This window comes from Equus przewalskii, chromosome 27 (genome assembly GCF_037783145.1).
Source record: "Equus przewalskii isolate Varuska chromosome 27, EquPr2, whole genome shotgun sequence".
Taxonomy (NCBI): domain Eukaryota; kingdom Metazoa; phylum Chordata; class Mammalia; order Perissodactyla; family Equidae; genus Equus; species Equus przewalskii.
In genome coordinates, this window is record NC_091857.1 from 23557933 (window position 1) to 23570525 (window position 12593).

Below are 12593 nucleotides of genomic sequence, written 5' to 3' on the forward strand. Positions count from 1 at the left end.
AAAGAGGAGGATTGGCAGTAGTTAGCTCAGGGCTAATCTTCCTCAAAAAAAACCAGAAAGACCCCCCAAAAAATGACAAAACAACAACAACAACAAAAACTCTGGGTCTGACTATATAAAAGTCAGAAAACTTTATATTGATAATTATAAGTCTTGCAATTCATATTTAATGTTCCATTCAGAAAGTGTAACACTAGGGAATATATGAAAGACAACTGAAGGAAAAAGAGAAGTGATATGATAATCATCACCTTTTGAGGAACGACATAGCAAGAGATTGATGACGGAACCAGATGGCCTTTCTAACCCAGATTCTGGTTTTATAATTTTATGACTATAATATAGATATTTGCCTTTAATTAAAAATAAGAATCAGATAAGTTATGGGATCAAGATCCTAAAGAAAAGGAGGCTAAAATATATTTTTTAACAATCACAAAACCAAAGACAGTTAAAGAACTTTAGCAAACATTTATGAATGCTTCTGACTTGGTTCACAAAGGAAAACATGATAAAAGGCAAAAAAAATTAAAATGAAAAACACACCCAAAACCAAAGCTTTCTTAAAAATTCACATTTAGCTAATAAGTGACAAAATAATCCCAAAATAATGTTCAAAAAATATTTCTAAATTACAGACCAAATGGAATGCCATGTCATTCACTCAGATTTCAATTCCCTGTAGAACTACCAGTGACCTATTATAATATGAGGGGAATTTTGGTCCCCACTCTTGAGATTAAAATAAAATAGTTAGGGGGCCAGGCCCATGGCATAGTGGTTAAGTTTGGCATGCTCTGCTTCAGTGGCCAGGTTCAGACCCCGGGTGTGGACCTATACCACTTGTCAGCAGCCATAATGTGGCAGCAACCCACATATAAAATAGAGGAAGATTGGGACAGATGTTAGCTCAAGGTGAATCTTCCTTAGCAAAAAAATAATTAATTAAATAAAATAGTTAAAATTAACTCAGTGATAGTTGATCAATTACATTCAAATTAAACAGCATGCCATAACCCATAACAGGACTTCATGGTTAGATTTTTTTCCATAAAAGTAAACTTTGAAGGGAGTGGGCAGGGATCCTTTCATTGAGAAATAGAAAGATACACTTACAGAAGAAATAAAACTACATGGTAGATGTTTCAGCATCTATGAGAGACTGTACACAATGGTCACCTTACCTCCCATCTGCATAGTCTGTATCTGCTCCACCCCACCAGACATCTGAGTCATCTTCCTCTGCATCTGCCGAATCAACATTGTCACTTTCCTCGGCCAGCGGGCAACATACAAACTCCACCCCTCGGAACTTGTCAATTCCACAGGGCAGCAACATGCCGTAGTCATGCAAGTTGGTACTCTTCTCACTGCAAGTCTACAAAAGGAGAAAAGAATGAGAGTGTTAGAGGAGATGTGTTGCTTCACTGTAAGAAAATCCCAAATATAAGAATCAACACACAGACCCAATCTATCAAGAACCAATTTTACAATGGAAAAGATCATTACTTTTTTTTTTAAGATTTTATTTTTCCTTTTTCTCCCCAAAGCCCCCTGGTACACAGTTGTATATTTTTAGTTGTGGATCCTTCTAGTTGTGGCATGTGGGACGCCACCTCAGCATGGCTTGATGAGTGGTGCCATGTCCGCGCCCAGGATCCGAACTGGTGAAACCCTGGGCCTCGGAAGCGGAGCACAGGAACTTAACCACTCAGCCACAGAGCCAGCCCTCTCATTACTTTTTGAGTGGATTTATAAGAGTTTCTTTAGCACAGGCTCCTTTGGTACCTTTATGTTTTAACTTTATTATTTATTTAATAAGGATATGTCATTACTATAGAAATTAATAAAAACAATAGGAATGGAAACTAATTGGGAAGTAAGATGTAGAAGAAGCCTGCACTGTGAACAGATATCAGAGACTCAATGCCTGCTGGCTTCATTAGAGTATCAGGAAGTAGTGATGGCTCCATGTGCATCCCCAACTCACTTCGACCTCCATTACAGATGGAAGCTCCATCTGTAGATGGCAGCTTCTCTCACTTGGACCCATCTTATTCCAGAATTCTAACTCTCTTGGCTCACTTCCAGAATAACAATCTTGGGAAGGGACAAATTTTCCTCTGCTATGAACCAGAACTTCTAGTCATTAGAGATTTCTCCTTCAATATCTTTCTGCTTTCCTGGGATTTGCTAAATTTGCAGAAATCTAGATTAACACAAAGCTCTGAAAGCATCCACTGGTGACAGAGGAAAGATTAATAATTCAACACATATGGGTAAACGATGAAAATATTAGAGTGTATTTTGACCCCATAGGAATCAGAGTCATTTTTGTTTCTCAGTAACGAAGAATTTTTTTTGTTTGAAAACTCAAGAAGTAATGAAAAACGAGATTATCAGATGGGTAGCTGGGCTTTAAATTATTTTGTTTTCTTAAGCTCGATAATCTCTTCAACCTCCAAAATATATTTTTATATGAAGAAAATTTCATTTTACAGTAAATCAGAATATACTATTTTATAAAAGGCAAAAATAATGCTAAATCTTACGTGGTGTTTTCTGTCTAACAGTTTTAAAGCTACAACGGTTAAGCTGAGCTAAATCAGGGTTTCTCAACTTTGACAGCAAGGACAGCTTGGACCAGATAATTTTTGGCTGGGGAGGGGAAGAGGGCCGCCCTGTTCCCTAAAGGATGTTTAGCAGAATCTCCGGCCTCTAGCCACCAAATGCCAGTAGGACTACCGCCTCCAACTGTGACAATCAAAAATGTCTCCAGACATTGGCACATGTTCCTGGGGAGGGATAGGGGGCAAATTGACCCTACTGGAGAACCACTAAGCTAGATAAAGGAGCCTAATTCTAGAAGACTGATCTCACCATAAAAAAGCTATATAAGTTTACTAGAAAAACTTCATAATAGGGCCAGCCCCGTGGCCGAGAGGTTACGTTGGCACCCTCTGCTTCGGTGGCCTGGGGTTTCGCTGGTTTGGATCCTGGCCGCAGACATGGCACCGCTCTTTAGGCCATGCTGAGGTGGCGTCCCACATAGCACAACCAGAAGGACATATAACTAGAATATACAACTATGTACTGGGGGGGAGGTTTGGGGAGAAGGAAAAAATAAAGACTGGCAACAGTTGTTAGCTCAGGTGCCAATCTTTAAGAAAAAAAAAAGGAAAAGAAAAACTTCATAATATGTCAAAGGGACAGAGCAGTTTTGAAGGTGGTAATATCAAAAAGTGACATTTTATGCCAATTGTCTTATATCTTTTATCAGCTTTGCCAAAAGCAGGGGTTAGTAAGGGCTAGTAGGATTGGTGCCACAGACTCACCCACAATGAAAAAATGAAGGTGGTAGCATGGCCTGGTGAACACAAAATTGGATGGGTTTTCTTATTGTTGTTTTCACATTGGTGTTGGACAAGCTACTTCCTGTCCTACCTCTGTATTCCCAATAGATTAAAGGAAAAAAGATTAAATTATTAAAATTCCTATGTGATTGGGCTGGCCGTGTGGCTGAGTGGGTAAGTTCATGTGCTCTGCTTTGGCAGCATAGGGTTTCACCAGTTCGGATCTTGAGTGCGGACATGGCACTGCTCATCAGGCCACGCTGAGGTGGAGTCCCATATGCCACAACTAGAAGGACCCACAACTAAAAAATATGCAACTATGTACTGGGGGGATTTGGAGAGAAAAAGCAGGAAAAAAAAAATTAAGATTGACAACAGTTGTTAGCTTAGGTGCCAATCTTTAAAAAAAAAAAAAAACCTTCATTGTGACAAGAGAAAATAGGTAAATAAAAAATAATTTGAAAAAAAGGTATATTTTAAGGTTTATAGATACTATAAAATTATAGTTTTTAAGTTACAAAACATGGCATAGACACTTAATGACTCTAACTAAATAGGTTCTATATCTTTGACGCCTTAAAAAACACTCATGGATTTTTTTTTAATGATAAATAAAGGAGAATTTATTTATCAGTGCAGTAGTTGTCTCAAAATACCCTCTAAAATGTCATTATGCATGTCCCTAGGAAATCTTTACTTTAAAAGAAGAAAGAGCATATGGGCTGGTACCTCTTTGGCGACGGTGTGCCAGTGAAGGTGGGTTTCACAAACATCCATCCTTTCCTGGTGTAGGAATTTGCACTTGTCGGGAACAAGGAGGGCATCGCTTACAAACTCGCCAACTGCAAGAAAGGAAAAGCCTTCATGTTATTCTGCCTGGATCACAGTGGTCTTAGCAAGGAAAGATAGGCTAAAAAGACTTCAGAGAAGTTATACAGCTTTCTGAATGACAAAGTCATCAATCCAAGTAAAAAACAGATTGACATTCCTAGGTAATCATCTGAGCAGAATCAATATAAACTATTGTCTACCCCTCCGTACCGGACATTTTAATGTTTGTAAACTAATAGAAATTTTAGCATTTTTGTACTTTGTAAACAGAAATCTATATATGCACATATGTGTATTACACATTTATGTTATATATACAAAATACATACACATAGAGAGTTTAATTCAATTAAATTATAAAAAGTGATCCTTAGACTTTTGCTATATTTTTAACAAAAATGTATAGTATCATGCAAATTATTGCTAACATTGCTGGTACTGCAGATACAAAGATATTATGTAAAGTCCTACATAAACTCACATTCTAATGAGAGTGAAAGAGGGATAATTACAAATAATATGTAAGCTGCGAGTTTAATTTTTATTTGTTTGTTCAATACAGTATCCTCAGCTCTTAGCAGAGGTTCTGCACATAGCAGGTAATAAATATCCTGATGAATGAAGAAGTTAAAGCTATCATAGAGATGAAGAAAGTGCTGGGCCAACATTGTGAACAAATCTGCTTGGGTGCACTGGGAAAGACCTCAAAGCAGAAACAACACTAGAGATGAGTCATGAGCAGGAGTACGTCATGTACGAAATGAAAGAAAGTTCCAAGATGTAAGGACAGTATCTATCTTGTTTAACCTTCTACTCCTAATCCCTGGCCCAGTTCTGGAAGACAGGAACATACTGGATGGATGGATGGATGGATGGATGGATGGATGGATGGAAGAGTGGAAGGATGGAAGGATGGTGAAAGGCACTTCAAAATGAGGGAAGCTCCTGCGCAAAGAGAGAATAAAGAAAGAGCAAAGCTTATTTGCAGAAGCAGCAGAAATCCACTGTGGCTGAAACACAAGTTAAGTGGAAAAGAGGCTCCAGAAGCAAATGATACCAGAAAATACATTGGACTCCAGTTTTAGAGCCTATGGTCTTGCTAACCACTTTGGGGACAACATAGGTCAAAAGATTTTGTAAACAGGAATGACATGCTCAAGTTTGTTTTTCAGATATACTCTTTAATCAAGAGAAGGATGGACTAGCACAGTGAGATCATGAAAGCTGGGAGACACTGAGGAGGGCACTGCAATCCCTCAGGCAAGACATGCAAGAACAGATTTAACCCAGAGACTCCAAATAAGCAAGAAACACAAGATGTCCACACACCAGCAAAGTCAAGAATTTATTTTTGTCTTTTATAGTGTGCTACATGAAATTTTCTGAAATGCAACATAAAGAACAACATAGGCCCTAAAAAGGGGAAGAAAAAACCTCTTCATTCCCTTTATACAAAAGGTTCTTTAAAACTGTCTTTCTGTAAAGGTATTTAAACTTTAAGCTATTTCTAGCTCAAATATGTAACATGTCTCATGCTATTTAGTATCTACTTACAAATAAATTTAGATAAAATAACATTTAGGTAAAAATCTAAGCAAATCATAGGGGATAAAGAGCCTCTCATCTTGTCCTTCCTTAAATTTTTAAGACAACTGATGATGCCCACGGCATTTTAAGTTATAGAGAATGCAAGAATTATGAGACATGGTGCCCCCAAGGACTGTGGGTGGTGCTTGGTGGGGAAGGAACCCCTGAGCCCCGGGCACCGACTCCTTGGCAGCGGCTGGTGCTCCACGTGCTGGTGCTCCATGTGCATCGCTGTATCTCAGCTCCACAACAGCTGTGTGATGGATCTCTTATACTCGAAACCTCACTTCCCAGGTAAGAAATGTGCCCAAGGCCACCTATCCTCGGGAGATGATAATCCAGCCCCAGAGATAAGGGTGAGGATATAAATTAGCAGGAAAGAAATAACATAATAATGCAAGTGATGTTACATTTTTCTTTTTCTTTTATATAGAATACTATAAAACAAAATGAAACCAAAAAAACCAAACTAAAACCCAGATGAGTTGGAGAATAGAAAATAAAAATAATCTCATCCAAAATCAATACTCTTTCTTCAGGTGGGCTTTTCATGGTTTCTCAGGACAGACGATCAACTGTAGCCAAGAACACGTGATACTTCCAGCATCCTAATTTTCAAGGCCACAAGAGGCCAGAGGTGACCAAGGGGCCTGAGGGTACCTACCTCATTTATTAGCTCTGGTTAGTCAAGCCATATCGCCATATTTACAAATGTCCGAAATATTAAGTGATGTTTTTCTATTTTACAGGTAATTATTGGAAAGATTAAGTGCCTGGCCCAAGGCTTTCAACTCAGTTCATGAGAGAATCAGGAGCAGATATCAGATACTCTCAACCCCGGCCTAGAGTTCTCGTGGCATAAACTGAATAATAGCTGCCAGACAACAATGTGTCTTGTTCTACTTGCCCTCAGGCCAAACTGCAGAGGACTAGATTTTAATGCAAAGCTAAAGTCACTGAAAGATATTTACCTAGGTAAAATCCAATGTTCACCAAAAGGATAAGTATTGCATTAATTTATAAAAGGCTATTTGAATTTTTTTTAATTGGCAAAGTGACATTTCATTTCGCATTGTACAGATGCTCTTAGGTTTCTAATGTTGCACATAGCCAAGAAATACACGCCCCCAAATGAGACTGCTTTTTGAAAGGATTCATACTGGTTATTTAATAAGCCCTCAGGACTAATGGCAAAATAGAAAACTCATTGTACTCTAACATTAAAATAAAATTTAGCAATGACTCTGTGGTTTCACAGCTCTGCTTATATTACTTTTAAAATTGATGAAACATACTAGAATGCTATGCATCAGAAATTTCAAGTACTCAAACCACAAAAATCTGTTTAAAAACTTTTAATAAAGAATTAAAGAGGAGAGGTAAAAATATAATGAACCCATAAACCAGTTTTAGCTTAATTCTTCTTAACTCTAAAAGAATTATTTTTAAAAATCTATGATATGACAGGAGACATATGGGAACTTTCTGTACTTTCCACTCAATTTTGCTGTTAATCTAAAATTGCTCTAAAAAAGTTTTTTAATTAAAAAAAATCTGATAGTATGTACCTAGCTTCCACATAGAACCATGAGCACTTCTATTTTAAAAACAAACCTTTTGTTTATTTGGTTTGATCCTTCAGGTAAAAAAATTCTTAACAGAATTCAAGTGAAAGAGACCAAAACAAAGTATCATGAGAAATCATGTTCCTGTTCATGCCAAAGTTTAGGAAATTTGGCACCACTTAATCGTGGTGGATAAATTCATTGATATACACTGTGCATATTTATTGATAACCATACAACCTGGTTTCTTGTTTTAAAAATTCACAGTTTATATCACACACACACACATGCTCCAATTGAAAAGGAATTTTCAAAACCAATGAACAAGATCTGGGTTTGGCTCCTTGGCTAAAAAATCTTGGCAAGGTGAACAATGATGCTGAACTGAATTGGGACTCTGTGGGCCTCAATCCACTGGCTCCTTGGTGGTCTTTGAGAGAACTATCTCGCTCAAATTACCTCATTTTGCAGACAGGAGGAAAAGAACCAGGTCAGGTGGCTTGCCCATAGAGCCAACTGGCGATAGAACCGGCCTGAAAATCTGGGTCTCCAGGATCTCCATCCAAGAGTGGTAACTCAACTCACTGTCATTTAAACTCTGGGCGAAATGCGTTTTTTGGCCAATTCCCTTTGGCTTGTATAAAGATAGATTCACTTTTAGATTATAAAATGCTTTAATGTTATAATCTACAATGCAGTCAATTTGACAATAACGTTAGACTGAAATTAGCTAGTGAGCCACATATAAAACAGTCGGGAATGCATTCCGCTCCATGGAATAGAACACACGATAAAGTGGCTTAAAGACATAATGGGACTCTTTCTTTCACAAAAAAGAAGTCTGGTACTGAAGCTGGGGCTGCTGCAGATATTCGATGAGGCCGCCCGGCATCAGGCTAATACTTCCTGCACTGCCATCCTTAGAATGTTGGCTTTGTTCTCATGTTTTGTGGTCAAAAAATGTCCACAGAAACTTAAGACTCCATGTCAATTCCAGGCAGGAAACAAGAGGAACAGGCCAAGGGATGTAGGTTCTGTTTGTTTTTTACCCTAATGAAGCTCTGTTGTTTCATATGGGAAGAATGCCCTCTCCATTATCTACATCCTATATGCCATTACCGTGTTAGCTGGCCACATTTAGCTGCAAGGGAATCTGCAAAAGTATTTTCAGCTGAGCACACTGTCATCAGGAATGAAAAAATCTGGGATTCTCTTAGAAAGGAAGAAGTGGGAACGAATATTCAACAGGCAGGTAGCAGAGTCTCCCACACTATGAAATTCAAAGGTAGGAATGTGATTTTCAATTTCTTTATGTTGCCTTTCCAAAAGACGGATGACTCCAGGAAGAGGATGGAATTAGGAGCATAAAGTGCTACATCTAAAACAAAGGGACCTGAATCCACGGCACAGAGAGAAATGGGAGAGGAGAGAATGTTACAGCAAAGAGCAAAATTTCTCACAATTGTGACTGCTAAATATTTGAGAGTCAGAGTGGGATTGAATCGATTGATTAAAAGGTTCCAGATCCATACATAGGTACTTCAAGGCACAGAGATCTCAGATTTTAAAAATGATGATTCTACGACCTTGCGAGGACTAAAGTGGTATTGACCAGAATCACGGGAATGAAAGGGCCAAAAATGTCTGAGGTCTATGGATTTCTGCTAATGGCATGTCCTCCCTTTCTTGTTCCTCAAGAGTTAACAAAGACTCAGGAAAGGGGTGTGGGGGGCAGAGGTAAGAATGTTCTAGCAATGGAATTGTAGAATGGCAAAGCCTCAGTTTCCTTCCTTGTGGCATACTCTACTATGAGAGATGAGACACGGACCAGAGCTGGCTCTCGAAGGTAAGATGTTGATAGTTTCAGTAATTCTGGACCCTTTGCCTGGCACTGCCTTAAATGCTTCATGTATATTATCTCATATTGTACTCAGAACCATGCACTGAAGCAGCTACAATGATCTCACTTTACAAGAGAAGAAGATAAGCCTGAGAAGTTATATACAGTCATGCACCCCATAACGACCTTTTGGTCCATGAGGGACTGTATATACAATGGGGATCCCATAAGATTAGCACCACACAGCCCAGGTGTGTAGCAGGCCATCCCATCTAGGTTTGTGTAAGTGCACTTTATGATGTTCTCACAACAACAAAATCACCTAACAGCACAGTTGTCAGAATGTATCCCTGTCATTAAGCAATGTGTGACTATAACCAGCCCAGATCACACATGTAGCGAATTAAATGAGTTAACACTCATAAAGCACTCAACTCAGTGCCCACAATAAAAGTGCTCAATAAATTATTTATTATTATTATTATCCTTTTCCCCAGTATCCATCCATCAACCACTACTTTCTAATATTAATAATAATCATAATTAATAAGAACAGTAATAGCTAGTCTTCATTGTTTACTGATCACCTACTATGCACCTACTGGAGGCAATGGGGCTTTATTTTCATTACATTATCACTATCCAGCTATAGTTCTATAGATAAAATGGTATTATGTTTGAGCATCGCTTATGACATGATGAATAAATAATAAGGGCCAATACGGTGGGCTAGATTGTAGAAATGTGGAATCCGAATGATCAACCCTTTCAATTTCTGCCCTGGGCTGCATCCTGGTAGCAACAGGGGGTTTCCTGAATCTCCTCTGGCAGCCACAGTCCTTCATCCACTAACTCTTCACTGCGTATTTTCCATTTTTCTTAGTGCTGCAAATACAGCAGTGGACAAAAGAGATGGAAGTAAATGAGATTCTAGTGGGAAAAGATAAAGAAAACAAGTAAGAGGCCAGCCCTATGGCCTACTGATTAAGTTCAGCATGCTCCGCTTCGGTGGCCCATGTTTGGTACTGGGACGCAGACCTACACCACTCATTGGCGGCCATGCTGTGGCAGCAACCCACATACAAATCAGAGGATGACTGGCACAGATGTTAGCTCAGGGCAAATCTTCCTCACCAAAAAAACAAGAAAAAAAAAAAAGAATGTCAGATGGTAATAAACATTATGGAGATAAAGCAGAGACAAAAATAGGGACTTTAGGGGCTGACGGGGGAGAACAGGGGGAGAAGGTGGAATTTTAAATAGAGCAGTCAGGGAAAGGCTCACTAAAAATAGACATGTGAGTGAAGACCTGAGGAAGTGAAGGAACAAACCATCCAGATATCAGCAGGAAGGACACTGTAGGCAGAGGAAGGAACAAGCACAAAGGTCTTGAGGCAGGAGCATGCCTAGTGAGTTCACAGAACAGCCAGGAGACCAGTGTTGTCAGAGAGGAATCAGAGAGGGAAGGTCAGTGGGTGAGTGAGTGAGAGCAGACTGGGCGGGGCCTTGAACATGGGCCACACTCTGGCCAGAACTCTGAGTAACATGGGAAGACTCTGGAGTAGTTTTCTAAGTGAATTATTCTTGCCCTAGGGGTCAACAGTGCAAGTGGGAAGAGCAGGTGGGGGCTGTTGCAATAATCCGGGTGGGAGATGACAATGTCTTAGACCGGGATGATAGTGGTAGAGACAGTGAGCAGTAGTAAGATTCCAGATATAGCTGGATGGCAGAATTTAAAGAATTAAACAAGGGGTACAGAGAAAGAGAGGAGCCGAGGCTCTAACTTGTTCCTATTCCAGTAGCTAGAAGATGCTTTAAACTAAAGACAACAGAAAACGATTGGACAGGACTCTCCTAATCTTTCCTCATAGACATGCAGAGAAGTAGAACATTCCAGATTTATGTGCTTATTAACCTGCACTACTATATACGTACATATCAAATGAGAACTGGAGGCAAGTGTTTATTCAGGCAATTTTTTATTTTGCCATTTCAGACTCTTACTTCAGGAACATTTTTTTCTGGAATTTGCTCATTACATACTGATATTTTATAACTTTCACATATGAACAAATATGCTGGGAAATTTTTCTGGGAGGCATTTGTGCTCAAGAGATGGGAACAATACTTACAGAAGTAGCCAAAACACTTCTCAACAAACTGTCCATGTGATAAAATGGTTATGGTTTTTGCTTCAGAAAGTGGGAAGTTACCGGGTTTTTAAAGAGGACATGAGGGTAATTACATGTCACTTTAAGAAGTGACTGTTGCTACCACCAACATTTCACTGTAACTATTACCAGAGAATAGTGACAGATGGCATTCTTAAGATCAGAACTATTTGCCAGATGGCAGAAACCAAATGGATCAGAGGTAAAGGCAAAAAGAAGTGAAAACTAAAAGTTTCCCTTGAATGCTTTCTTTAATTTCTTCAAATGAATGGAGCCCAGCCTCACATCAACATATAAATAGCAGGTTGGGTATAAAACAAACACAATGTTTGACCAAGGCTCTGAATAACACTGGTCTTAAAATAATGAAAATAGTGCAAAGGACATATATAAAAAAGATAGGAACAAAATAAATATTTTTTAGCAATTTTGCAGCTTTGAAAAAGGCCTCACATAGGTACAAGTTAATTCTGATACTGCTATGGAGCGGTATGTACTGAAATTGAACAGTTAAGTATATGGATGGTGGAGGGCAGATGCCAAGTTTCTCACTGTTGGACTAAGAATTTACAGATAAGCAAGGGGAGGTAGAATGATCCATGTGGTAAAAATGGGAGTTGGAGACATCAGGATGAACTTGTATTAAGTTTAACATAGATATAGATGGATAGCTCAAGAAATATTTTCAGATATGTAAAATATAAGGGTAAGTGTACAAAAATATATTGCCTCGCTTGTCAGCTGAGAGGGCCTAAAAGAAGACAACCTGGTAGCAATAAGCCCATCTGGCACTCAGATCTTCATTTTTAATACCATTCTCCGATAAAAGGAACCAGGGCTCCTTGGAGAAATAGATGATTCTAGAACTGGGACAGCAAATATACAAGATGAGTCTGGAGCATCTTGTTGAAAAAAAAAAGAGAGTATGTCAAATAAACACAATAAGCACAGGAATCAACTGAAAGAGCTCCCAATGGCCAAAGCTGGAATAATTTGAGTAATAACATAAAGTAGTATTGGATTATAACTCAAGGTATAAAATAAAGATCCATGAGTCTAAATGACTGAATAAGAAATAAATGGGTGGAAAGAGACAAATCTGTGCAGAAGAAACTCCAAATAATCTACATTGATACTCTGCCCTTGAGGAGGTGAGGCATAATTCTCTCCTGAATGGTAGGCTATGCACAGCGACTTCCTTCCAAAGAGTACATCACGAAATGGGGGTCAAAAGAGTCACTTTACA

At 38.8% G+C, this 12593-nt stretch overlaps 1 protein-coding gene across 7 annotated transcripts in view; it reads right to left on the reverse strand.

Annotated features, from left to right (window-relative positions):
- The window catches only part of APP (amyloid beta precursor protein), a 254045-nt gene that overhangs the window by 141397 nt on the left and 100055 nt on the right, over positions 1-12593 (reverse strand). For all 7 annotated transcript variants that reach the window (XM_008514152.2, XM_008514150.2, XM_008514149.2 and 4 more), the window contains exons 4-5: positions 4083-4195; positions 1185-1378 (exon numbers count right to left, since the gene is read on the reverse strand). In XM_008514152.2, the coding sequence (XP_008512374.1) occupies positions 1185-1378; positions 4083-4195 (307 nt within the window). The remainder of the gene's footprint in view (positions 1-1184; positions 1379-4082; positions 4196-12593) is intronic.